The sequence below is a fragment of the Diaphorina citri genome, unplaced genomic scaffold, assembly GCF_000475195.1.
Source record: "Diaphorina citri unplaced genomic scaffold, Diaci psyllid genome assembly version 1.1 scaffold1527, whole genome shotgun sequence".
Taxonomy (NCBI): domain Eukaryota; kingdom Metazoa; phylum Arthropoda; class Insecta; order Hemiptera; family Psyllidae; genus Diaphorina; species Diaphorina citri.
Genome location: NW_007378953.1, coordinates 1 through 12,616, shown reverse-complemented (window position 1 = coordinate 12,616; position 12,616 = coordinate 1). Strand labels below are relative to the sequence as shown.

At 39.0% G+C, this 12,616-nt stretch overlaps 1 protein-coding gene and 1 long non-coding RNA gene across 2 annotated transcripts in view; one reads left to right on the top strand and one right to left on the bottom strand.

The window, feature by feature from the left end:
• LOC103516258 (alpha-tocopherol transfer protein-like) overlaps positions 1-5,610 on the bottom strand; it is a 30,773-nt gene extending 25,163 nt beyond the window's left edge. The window contains exons 1-6 of the mRNA XM_026828710.1: positions 5,579-5,610; positions 4,666-4,819; positions 4,161-4,320; positions 3,381-3,625; positions 2,705-3,137; positions 2,285-2,338 (exon numbers count right to left, since the gene is read on the bottom strand). Coding sequence (XP_026684511.1) covers positions 2,285-2,338; positions 2,705-3,137; positions 3,381-3,625; positions 4,161-4,320; positions 4,666-4,810 — 1,037 coding nt within the window. The 5' untranslated portion in view covers positions 4,811-4,819; positions 5,579-5,610. The remainder of the gene's footprint in view (positions 1-2,284; positions 2,339-2,704; positions 3,138-3,380; positions 3,626-4,160; positions 4,321-4,665; positions 4,820-5,578) is intronic.
• A 6,132-nt stretch (positions 5,611-11,742) lies between these two features.
• Positions 11,743-12,437, top strand: LOC113470338. The gene is made up of 2 exons (XR_003393425.1): positions 11,743-11,821; positions 12,382-12,437. It is a non-coding gene; the product is annotated as an uncharacterized LOC113470338 (long non-coding RNA).
• Positions 12,438-12,616: the final 179 nt, after the last annotated feature.

The window sequence follows — 12,616 nt, the reverse complement described above, 5'->3', positions numbered from 1 at the left end:
CTGGTGCAGATTCCAAGTTCTACAGAAAATCGGATGTTCTATATTTTACCTCCTCTGTCTTTTTAGCCCTTCACAGCAGCAGGGACGAAATGTTGCTTTTGCAAACAATCGTTCGAAAATTCATTGATATACAGAATGATGTGTCTACCGAACTTTTTCGTCACGGACGACATTATTGTCCGTCATGAGGAACACAGAGAGTAAGAATACAAGAATTGCAAAGAATATCCTAACATTTGGCCTGGTGCAGATTCCAAGTTCTACAGGAAATCGGATGTTCTATATTTTACCTCCTTTGTCCTAATGAGTTCTCAATTTTAAATGATGCATGATTTGATTGATTATCATAATGATACCAAGAGTTACATGATTGAGAAAATGATCTCCAAAATGGAAGGAACTAAAATTATAATGCCCACACCTGAAAAATAAAGAACCCTAGGCCTTGCCAGGAGAGGTTAATCCTGATTACGTATTCTCAGTACATCACCACCACACCGGTGCATAAATTTCCTGAAGAGGCACCTCTTTCGAAAAATAGGTATTCACTGCTTGTCACCTCAAAAATGTATACTCATTGGAATGTTTAAAATTCCCCAAATGCAAACCGGCTCTTCCAATTGCAAATTTTCCCTTAAAAATGTTTACTCCTTGGTATGTTTTAAAATTCCAAAAATGCAAACCTTCTTTCCCTTCCAATTGCAAATTTTCTGTTCTCGAGATAGAGCGATCAGTGTGTGAAATGTGAACTGTGAAATGTGAATGAGTGAATGGATCTTGTTCTTATAATATAAGATTTTGGCTGGCAATTTTTGGGTTCTATCATCATCTTCTATCATCTTGTTTTACTGCACCTTTTTCCAACTCTTCCTACTCTTCCAAAATTATTCTATCTAACGCCTCCTTCCTTTTTTATTCCTTCTTTCTCAAGTCTTCCTCAACCTTAACATTTTGACTTGTATCTTCCCTAACAAATAGCAAGTTTCTCCACACTGAAGCTGTATTAAAATCGCCCTGATTACGTATTCTCAGTACATCACCACCACACCGGTGCATAAATTTCCTGAAGAGGCACCTCTTTCGAAAAATAGGTATTCACTGGTTGTCACCTCAAAAATTTATACTCATTGGAATGTTTAAAATTCCCCAAATGCAAACCGGCTCTTCCAATTGCAAATTTTCCCTTAAAAATGTATACTCCTTGGTATGTTTTAAAATTTCAAAAATGCAAACCTTCTTTCCCTTCCAATTGCAAAATTTCCCTTAAATCATGCAGATCATGTTCCTACCTTTATATTGAAACAATAAATCATACCCCCAATCGAGTATTGAGGGAGAGATCGAGGAGGGAGTTAAGGAAGGGGAAAGGGTTATGAAGTGAAGAGGTAGAATAGCCGCATAATTAATGTGACTAGGAAAGCTGAATGGAAAGCAGCTCGGGTAAATACTCGAAAAACGGGGGAGGAGTGAATGCTCAATCGAGCAAAAAACTCAACCCCCCTCCCCCCTGTCTTGCTTAGAAAACAGGGTCGATATTAGGTATTTACTTTTGTTTTCACGACAAAATAGAGATGCCTAAGTAGTATTTTATCATCAACCTCTGTGGTACTTTCGCCAAGAAGATACTTCAACACCCTGGCTGCCAAAGCATACCCCCAATCGAGTATTGAGGGAGAGATCGAGGAGGGAGTTAAGGAAGGGGAAAGGGTTATGAAGTGAAGAGGTAGAATAGCCGCTAGGAAAGCTGAATGGAAAGCAGCTCGGGTAAATACTCGAAAAACGGGGGAGGAGTAAAGGCTCAATCGAGCAGAAAACTCAACCCCCCTCCCCCCCTGTCTTGCTTAGAAAACAGGGTCGATATTAGGTATTTACTTTTGTTTTAACGACAAAATAGAGATGCCTAAGTAGTATTTTATCATCAACCTCTGTGGTACTTTCGCCAAGAAGACACTTCAACACCCTGGCTGCCAAATCATATTTCACAGAGGCGCTTAATAAAATGAGACTCTAGTTTTTTAGAGGAATAGCTCTTCAAAATATTGTCCATTGGATTACGTGAAATTCGATTGTATCATGTCATCAGAAATAATTGACCCATTAGGTGACGAGTACTTTGTTACTTACCTTTGTTTTAATTCATCACAGAGGCGCTTAATAAAATGAGACTCTAGTTTTTTAGAGGAATAGCTCTTCAAAATATTGTCCATTGGATTACGTGAAATTCGATCGTATCATGTCATCAGAAATAATTAACCCATTAGGTGACGAGTACTTTGTTACTTACCTTTGTTTCAATTCGCTGTATGCCTTCAGGTCTAGAATTTTGTCCAAATCAACTCTGAAAAAATAAACAGATTGAATTTTAATTGGGGGTTCTAAGGGATTTCCTCTCCTCCTGTGACATTTTCGACAAAGGGAATTAGCTTTTTTTTCCTCCGACAAGGGAAATTAGGGTTCCTGAATCCACCAATTTGCAGGAACATTAGCAAGATTTTTGCTTCCCAGTCTTCGTACTTCCCATAAATAAAACGTCTAACTAACCAAATGAATTTTCGAGTTTAGACATGTGTTGCACATTGCATACGTTCTTTGTTATAGGGAGGTCAGACAAAGTATTGAACTATTGATTTACGATACCTACGTTTCCAGTTTCTTATAAACCCGAATTTTGCCAACAAGATGATACTGACTTAAAAGTCAAAACAAGGCATCTTCAACTTTGTATTTGCTGTCCGCGGGTCGTTTACTTTCATCCGAATTGTGAAGGGACTCGTTCAAGAACCAGTCTCTATGCTCGATCAAAGTATCGTGCCAATAGTCATTCAATGACTCCAACGTATAATCCGCATTTCCACCGTAGTCTTTGGGTAGAATTTCCTGCGGTATGTGTTTGGATAGGACGGAAGCGCCTTCGGCATAGACGTGTACTCGACTGCTCAGCTTTTCACTCATGAAGTTTCTCATTATATTGTACGTAGTGACGGCAAACTTCGGGCAGTTGATGATGATGAGACCTTTCACGCGCACTGGGAGAAATGACTGAAAGCAGAGAAGTGAAGAAGTTGAAATTGAAGAATAGAATACTCGTCTAATATCTGTACTCTGTGCATACTCTTGCCATCTTCGAATGTATCTCTCTACTAACATGGAGATTGGAGACTTACTCTTTGTAATCCAAGTTTAACCTAAAATATGGCCCTGAGTATTGGTCTAATGCTAACCATAACCACTCTAATAATCAGTGTTTCAGAGAACTAAAGAATTCTCACAGAAAAAGAGCTGCTAAGTTCCCTAAAAAGGTCTGATTGGGAGCTAGCCTAGTTAGCTTAGTTGGTAGTGCATCTGCCTCATAAGCGCTAGGCCGCGGGTTTGATTCCTGCCCGCAAGGTGGGTTTTGACAATAAGAGGATTGACTTTGGCCACATGAGCAGGTGTGCTGTCGATATAATCATAGATGAGATAGTTCTTCGAAGATATTGTGGTCTGATCTAGCATCAGGTCGTACATCATGTTGAGACGTTTGATAGGGTCCAGAGGGGAGTACTGATCAGGGTCGGGATTTTTCAGCTTTAACATGGACACGGTAGAGCCGTCAGGTGTGAGGGTGGGAATGGTTATCGTGTATCTGAAAGTAGAAAGTTTCGAACAGTTAAAATCGAAATGTGGATTTGCTTCATGGAACAGGCTCCAAAGGTAAAGAAATTTTGATCCCATACATCAACTTGGCATCCAGTCCTCAAGTACTGAGAAAATGGATTGTAAAAGGAATTGCAATACTTCCTCATTACTAGTATAGCTTTGCAATAACTGTAGTAATAGAAAGTAAAAATCTTCACTTGCTAAGGTCTTATCGTCCCAAAAGTGAAGATAGAAGAAAGACAGGCTAGGAGAAAGCTAGCCGTTCCGAGAACGAACCCTACTCTTATCTATTTAGGATAAAATCCGCCTCGGGTTTAAGTAAATCGAATCCGCGACCTAGTGTTTACAAGGCAGACGCTCTACCCTCAAAGCTAATAAGGCTGGCGTCTCTAATAAATTATTATTTGTCGTTTGAACTGGATACCTTTGAATAGGATTGGGACAAGACAGGATTTGGAGAGGACCATATCCCAAGATTGACGTCACGCAAACTGAAGTAACCCTGTGGTTAAAGTACTCACATTGTCTTGTATGATTTGGTCAGCTCATGACTAGCAGGGTCGCAGCTACCATAGATATCAGGGTAGTGTCTTCTCTCGCTGTAAAACATATCGAGCTTTCTCTTGGCAATCTCCATGCTGTTCTTGCAACCCACTAAGAATGAAGCAAGTACACAGTCCTCTGAAAATTTTCAAAATCAGATAAAATCATGAAATCCATGTTTAGATTGTTGATGTACTTGTACAATTTGGTTAAAAGATCTAGAATATCAATGGAATTCTTCTCCTCTATAACCTTTCTCTAAAAGATCAAGTCAGAATTGATTTAAGTAGGTGTATGAAAATTTATAGGTTCCCATTTGACACTGATGGGCAATCTGTGTTGAACAGATTGGGAATGCTTCTGATAAGGAAATTCTTCTTTTTTGGAATAAAGGTACTTAGATACTTGTCAACGCATCTACATTCCTTTAAAGAAAAAGTATGGAAAAATAAGTATTTTCTCTAGCGGCTGCTAAATACTCACTAGTATCCTGGGGCAGATGAGTCTGGTAGCTGTACCATTCACGTAGTGATGCCACATCTTTCTTCAGCTGCTCTGGATTGGTACCGATTTCTTCGAGCACTGCGGGCAAATGCTCCTCATGCGATTTGACTAGTCTGGATAACATGCTTGATCCCTAGGGAGGAAATGAATTTAATGAAATGGAATCTTATCCAAACCTGGTCGACCTATATATCAAATTAAAGGTCTTTTTACCAGGAACACGAAAGTTGTGGAGCAAATTTTGTCCAGAGAACCATTTAAGACCGGTTTTAGCGTCACCTATGTTAAGCTACGCCGAGCAAGGCCAATAAATGGATGGGTGACTTAAAGTTAATTGAGTAATTGTGGGATTTTTTTTTTCACATTTTCTCACACAAATGAGCTCTGATCTTGAAATTTGTCGCGACGACCTATGAACTCAAAGCGAGAAAGTTTTAGATAACGCTTCAGTCGATCATTTAAGACCGATTTTAGCGTCACCTATGTTAGGCTACGCCGAGCAAGGCCAATAAATGAATGGGTGACTTCAAAGAATAAAGGGAGAACGGGCTCTAGTCTTGATTTTAAATCATTACATGAAAGTAAAATCAGAAATCAAATCAATAATAAAAATAAACTGAATATTAAACAAATTAGGTAGGTACATAGGTACTGATTTTCTTTAACCACGATCGAATAAACTACGGGCTAAAAAATTCCCGGAGGGACGGGCCCAGCTTGTTTATTATTCATTATTGGAACGATTTTGGGACTTTGTCAAAAGTGACAAGACACCTACGTTCAAGTATGACTTGGAAGTCAAATAAATTTAAGTACCACCAATAATTACGATTAGGTGTAATATTTTTCACGGTCCTTATTTTTTATTTATTTTAATATTTAAAAAACTCACTTGTCCAAAAAAAGCTATCACAAAATTCCGGTCCTATCCAACACGGTCCAAATGAAGATCTCTACAGAGTCTACAGTCTAGTCCGAATTTTCAGCAAGTTACTCAACCTTAATGATGCAATCTGGTTACAATATCACACGGTCCGGTTTTGGGCAATTGGAATCTCCGAATATTTCGGTCCTTCCACTATCAACTAACTCACGATCTCAACTGACTGTGTAGGTCAGGCTAGATAGTATAACTTGGACACAGAATCTTTGTTGCAGTATTTCGGTTTTAACCTTTCGTAGTCTCCCGCTGTGTGAGACTTGTGAATGAGTTTTGAGCTGTTAGGTGATTTGCTGATTTAGGACAGGTAAGTGTTTGTGTAATTAAATAATTATGTTGTTTCACACCAGCATTGTTGTTTTTGTTAGACGTTCATTAACTTCGTATTTATTTTGGACTTACACTTTGAGCTCTCTGGTCATGTTGAAATATTTTAGATTCTGTACAGGTACAATTTTGCCGTTTCGCTGGAATTCCAACCAGCTCTCTTGTCCTCCCGATGCTAAGCGTACTCCGAAATAACCAGCTGCGTAAATATCTAACTCTACCAACCACGAACAACTTTGCATGTCTTCCGTTTTCTGTTGGGAATTGGTTTATTCAAGTACTATAATCGTTGGCTCTGGCTAGCTTAGAACAAAGTAAGGAGAAGAAAAGAAAACTCTAAGCATGTACTTAGCCGTTACAATTAGGACCTCAAGACACAATATTGTAAATGTTACAACAGAACACCCAAATAAGCATCATTCAATAGGATAAGGAAAGTCGTGTGATGTTCACACCAGATTTTTTTATTTATTTTAATTATTAAAAAACTCACTTGTCCAAAAAAAAAGCTTTCACAAAATTTCGGTCCTATCCAACACGGTCCAAATAAAAATCTGTACAGAGTCTACAGTCTAGTCCGAATTTTCAGCAAGTTACTCAACCTTATGATGCAACCTAGTTACGATATCACGCGGTCCGGTTTTGGGCTGTTGGAATCTCCGAATATTTCGGTCCTTCCACTATCAAATAACTCACGATCTCAACTGACTGTGTAGGTCAGGCTAGATAGTATAACTTGGACACAGAATCTGTGTTGTATTTCGGTTTTAACCTTTCGTAGTCTCCCGCTGTGTGAGACTTGTGAACGAGTTTTGAGCTATTAGGTGATTTGCTGATTTAGGATAGGTAAGTGTTTGTGTAATTAAATAATTATGTTGTTTCACACCAGCATTGTTGGTTTTGTTAGACGTTCATTAACTTCATAATTATTTATTTTGGACTTACACTTTGAGCTCTCTTGTCATGTTGAAATATTTTAGATTCTGTACAGGTACACTTTTGCCGTTTCGCTGGAATTCCAACCAGCTCACTTGTCCTCCCGAGGCTAAGCGTACTCCGAAATAACCAGCTGCCTAAATATCTAACTCTACCAACCACGAACAACTTTGCCTGTCTTCAGTTTTCTGTTGGGAATTGGTGTATTCAAGTACTATAATCGTTGGCTCTGGCTAGCTTAGAACAAAGAAGAAAGAAAGGAGAAGAAAAGAAAACTCCAAGCATGTACTTAGCCGTTACAATCAGGGCCTCGAGACACACACGGGTTAAAGTCTGGGCCTCGAGAAGACCAGTAGACGAAGGAGAAACAATCTCTCTTCAAAATTCGGGTTGATTACCTTGAAGCTCTTCTCGAAGATTTAGAATATTGATACTTGATGTACTTGGACCGTAGAACAGTTGTAGTTCATGCCTAAATTATGCTTCATAAGTTTGATAACCGAAGTTTTACTGATATGTGTCAAGTCATAAAATTTATCGAGGTTTATAAGTATAAGGCTGGGAACGCTATAAGAGAAACTGGATATAGTGGAAATCTGGATACAAGAGAAAAAAATAGTGGTCACATCGATTCTATTCTCTTATTATCCAGGTTCGACTTGTAGATTTTTGGGAGTCAGTGACTGTGGGTTCAACTCCGGATGGAGACCAGACTTTGGAAAACCCAAGAAAGAGTCTATTGTAACTTTGATCGTTAAATACTTTCGTGGAATGAGGCCCAGTAGCTGGGCTGTCGACTGGTCTCTTCAGCTATGTCCACACATAGTCGATCGACGAGATAAATTTATGTTGTCAAGGCAGTGTGGACGGTTCAGTGGACATCAATCGACGGCCGGTTGACTATATGTGGATACACCTTCCAAGTTTCTTGTAATCCAGCCATTAGCCCAGTCCTTGTTTATATGCCTATAATAAGATCAGTTCTATGACACATAACGTAAACTTTAGTAGTAAGTACTCCATTGATTTTATATCTATTGGTGTTAGTATCATCACTGGGTTTGTGATTAGACTGTTTAATAGAGTATTGTGTTGTTTTGTGTTATGCAATCTGTTTGAAAGTTCAATCATGTTGAAGGTTTGGTCGGTCCATATGGATATCTTGAACTATAAATTCATAAGTAGTCTAAACTTGATTAATGGTTTTGTTCGGTCTCATTTATTGTCATAGTGAGTCATCGGTCTATTAAGTTCGCTGTTTTGTATTAAGTTTGGACTTAATTGCTTCTAACTGGGCTAGATCCGTGAAAGCTATTAGATCAGCACAATGTGTACTTCTTTTACCAGTCATTTTCTGTGTTTGTCTAGTCTTGTCTGTCTGTTAAATATTTCATCCAATGATAATAAAGTGTGGGTCACAGTACACATGACACAGGTCCCAAAAATGGTGTTGATCTTTGCTGTAAGTTGATGAGTTGTGTTAAGGATCAAGTCCTTCGTTGTATCAGTTTCTAAATACACAGATAATTGCATATTTTCATTGTTACCTATAAGTTACACATAAAAGTGCTTCAAAGACAAGCCAATGGGGCACAATTTGTTCCGAGGCTTGTGGCAGAAATCAATTCCTGGGGTTATAAAAAATATTTAAAAAACAATAAAAAGGCTTATGAAATATGATCAATTTTTGATCGCTGAAATCTCCATAAGAAATACACAGAGTGCAGAGACTGCGGGAGAGAAATGTTCCGCTCTCGACCAACTTTTTGAGTTTCGTTTATGTTTTTAGTTTGATAAATACAAGTTCGGCCATGCCTTTTCCAGAAGTTTGGCCATGCCTCGGGATGAACTAGCGGGCTTCCGGAGCGAAGCGACGGAATTCAGCTAGTCTTATATTATAAGAACAAGATCCATTCACTCATTCACAGTTCACATTTCACATTTCACACACTGATCGCTCTATCTCGAGAACCACACCACCTAGAAAGCTGAAATTTGGTAGGAATATTCTTTTTATGGTCTAGGTGTGCAATAAGAAAGGATTTTGCGAAAATCTACACCGATCCTGAGATATGATCAATTTTTGATCGCTGAAATCTCCATAAGAAATACACAGAGTGCAGAGACTGCGGGATAGAAAACTTTTCCTCGCTCGCCTAATATTTGAGTTTCGTTTATGTTTTTAGTTTGATAACTACAAGTTCGGCCATGCCTTTTCCACAAGTTTGGCCATGCCTCGGGATGAACTAGCGGGATTCCGGAGCGAAGCGACGGAATTCAGCTAGTGTACCATAAAAACAACAATTTATCCAGCGAACTTCACCATAAAATTGTACCGCACCGCCTCAACGAGCTAGTTTCTTTGTATTTAAGTCTTTGTATGTTCTATGCATCTATTATCAAGGTTATTGTTCCGAAATGGACTATGCCAAAGATTTCTGCTCTAGAACTCTATGCAGTGCTGAATATAACCGTGCATTATGCATTAAGCACATTATGCAAGATGCATCTTGCAAGTCATTGGGAATGCAATTAGAAATGACAATCACCGATATTGCAACACTCGCCAATTAGGTATAATGATATTTCAAAACTATTTATTAGTTTATGGTTTGTGACTAATGACAGCCAAAGAATAGCCAGATTGCTTCATGGTGTCATTTACTTCCGTGTCGCTTTCGTTGACCTCCAAGAAGTCCATTATGTTTACACGGTTTTTATTTAGACTCTTTATTAAGGAACTGTACCTAACTGCTGAGGTCTTATCGTCCCGAAGTCGAAGGAAGATAGGATAGGTGAAAGCCAGCAGTTTAGAGAACGAACCTAATCTGTTTAGAATAAGATCCATGAGAACCATGAGATCCACCTCGGGCCGGAATTGAACCCCCAACCTAACGCTTGCAAGGCAGACGCGCTACCCTCCTAGCTAACTAGGCTTGCACGATTGGTTGTACTTCAATGTACAGTGTACACAAAAGCAATACAAACAAGGAGCGAAATTATTGCCTGGGGCAATCTCTACTCGCTATCACTATAAGTTTAGAAGTTAACAATAATAATTTCTACCGCCTGTAGATTTCAGCCAAACTCGCGCGAACTTGGCACAGAGATTCAATAAATTATGTAGATCGAAAGTATCCGTGGGCCCTGTTTCCAGAAGGTACGGTTCGGCCGTTATTTCGGACCAAAGTTACGCCATGAACCTGTAGACCCGGCAGTAATAAACTTTCATGTATTCAATCAACTGAGCATATTGAGAGCCGCGTTTTCATTCTCATCACGGAACAATAGAGACTTGAAAGTTCAAGTGGGTGTCAGAATGTATAAAAAGTAAGAGGATAGGGAGGGATAAAAACTGCTGCTCCCTGTATTTCTGGAAGTTTACAGGAAAGGGAACCTCATCGTCAGCAATACATACAGGGTGTTCTGGGTTTTATTTGATAGAGGTTGAACGTCACTGTATAACTCTCTAAATTCTTTATGCCCGATCTTACGACAGAGAGCTTTCAGTTAATCCAGAAATCAAGAAATACTGGCCTGTGTAAATCAAATGCTTGACATCAAAGAAAACCCTTGACACTGTGTTAACTCCGAGTGGTAAGATCGGCCAATTCGGCCATTCGTGACGGTGGTTTTTATCCTCCGTTCGGCGACGACCTTCTCGCCGGCCGCACAAACCCAGCCCGAGTTTCGTACTTTGTATCTTTAAAATTTTGTCCCTGATTTCAAACTAATGTCCCGCAAGGTAGACAGATTCAGAATGGATTCCTCTTTGTAAAGAACTTGTTTGGACCATCATAAGCGAAGTCCCGTGTCAAGTCTCTTTTCTTCGCAATGTTCGCTTCTTTCTTATGATGTTCCCGCCGTATCTATGAAGTTGAGCAACAACGAGCGCAAGCATCTTTCAAATGGTGACCGTTTGGGCTACCCCACAATCATCCCCAATAACACTATCACAGCTACATCTATTCCGCTTCATTGGGGATGTACATGTGTCTCTTATGCCACCCTGTAATAGACTAATGTCCTCGAGAGTTACCCTGTATGCTAATTTCATAATATTTTAATTGATGCAAATGAAGATTAAACGAGACAAGATTCAAAGAGGGAGGGGGTATATTAAGAAGGGGTGTTCTGAGAACAGAAGCAACGAGAGGTGTTTTATTAAGGACAAAGACGGAAGGAGGACGACTTTAGAAACAGAATAAAGGATGATAGGTAAAGGGGGAGATGTTTGTCAGCAACTTGAGAAAATTGACAGCCAAGTAAAGAAGACATCTTGAGATTCTTCAACAGAAGCAATTGGTATTCTGAAGCAACTTTGCATAATTTGCCTCTACTTACATAACTACCTAGTATGTAATTGTATATGGTAATATTCGAGCTTATGAGTACCTTTCTGTATAGGTATGGATTTTCTTTCCTTCTTTATCTTTGGTTTTAGTGGATGCCTCATTTACATAGCAACCCAGTGCCCCACTACCTCAGAGGTGATTGGTTGGAAACTTGGAATTATATTCCGATGTACTGGGGTTCGAGTCCTAAGAACGTCATTGAGCTGAAGAGCATCATTTTGAAGTGGATGTTTTGCAAAATCTGGGTTTATACAAAGTAACATATTTTTGTTTGATACCAATGTTCTATAGTGTTGTTGTTGCTATTGTTACTGTTTACATCGACATTTCAATCTTCCTCCTCCAATCCAAGAAAGCAGCTACCTACCTCCAGTGGGGTTGGCTGAACATTCAAATTCAAAGTGTTACGTATTTAGCTCATTGACTCGTTTTACAGGTTTATAGTTTCTTCCGTTTAACATACCACTTATCCATATTTTCTTTTGCTTGTCTGTTTCCAGCAAATTTCAGCCAAAGAAGAATCCCATACTGACAGCGATAGGGATGAAGGTGATGGACTTATAAATTCTGCAGTAAGGTGTGTAACGCTTTCCTCAATGGTTTAGTGGTTAGCACGGTTAACTTTGGATGTGGAGATGGATCCACCAAATACACTAACCTTGACAATGTCAGTGACAGTGATGTCAACCAACCTGTGAAAGATGTTAATGTCAAGAGTGACAATAAGTATGAGCACGTGTTTCGGTATCAGGCATTGGGTGTCCAACGTTTGGTCCTTAGGAAAAGTGGTCTGTGTCCAACATTTGGTATTGGGAAAAGTGGTCCATGGTCCTATATTTAGGATTTGATTTTGTTGTCCAGAGTTTTGGGTTTTATTGCTTGTCTGGGTTCAAATTAATATAATTGCTTGCTAATCAAATTCAATCCGGCTTGCAAAATGCTTTTTCAAAACCAATTTGAAATGTAAAATGTAAATGTACATTTTACATTTTGCATTTTGCGGTTCGCACATCTCTGGTCCTATATTTAGTATTTAATTTTGTTGTCCAGAGTTTTGGGTTTTATTGCTTGTCTGGGTTCAAATTAATATATGTAATTGCTTGCTAATCAAATTCAATCCGGCTTTTTTGCTTTCAGACAAATAGCCCTGGCGGATTTGATCATTATCAACAAAGTCGACACGGTATCCAACGAAGTTCTGAATGATGTCAGAGATCATATCAAGTAAGTCCACTTCCATAGGAAAGAAGTTAAATCGTTTGATGAATATGAGAATTTTGGGTCCCTTCAAGAATATGAATTTGATGGCACATTCGTTTTCTTTTGACAAAATTTTTGATGGCAAATTCGAGGAAATCAGGCTGTATGTCGT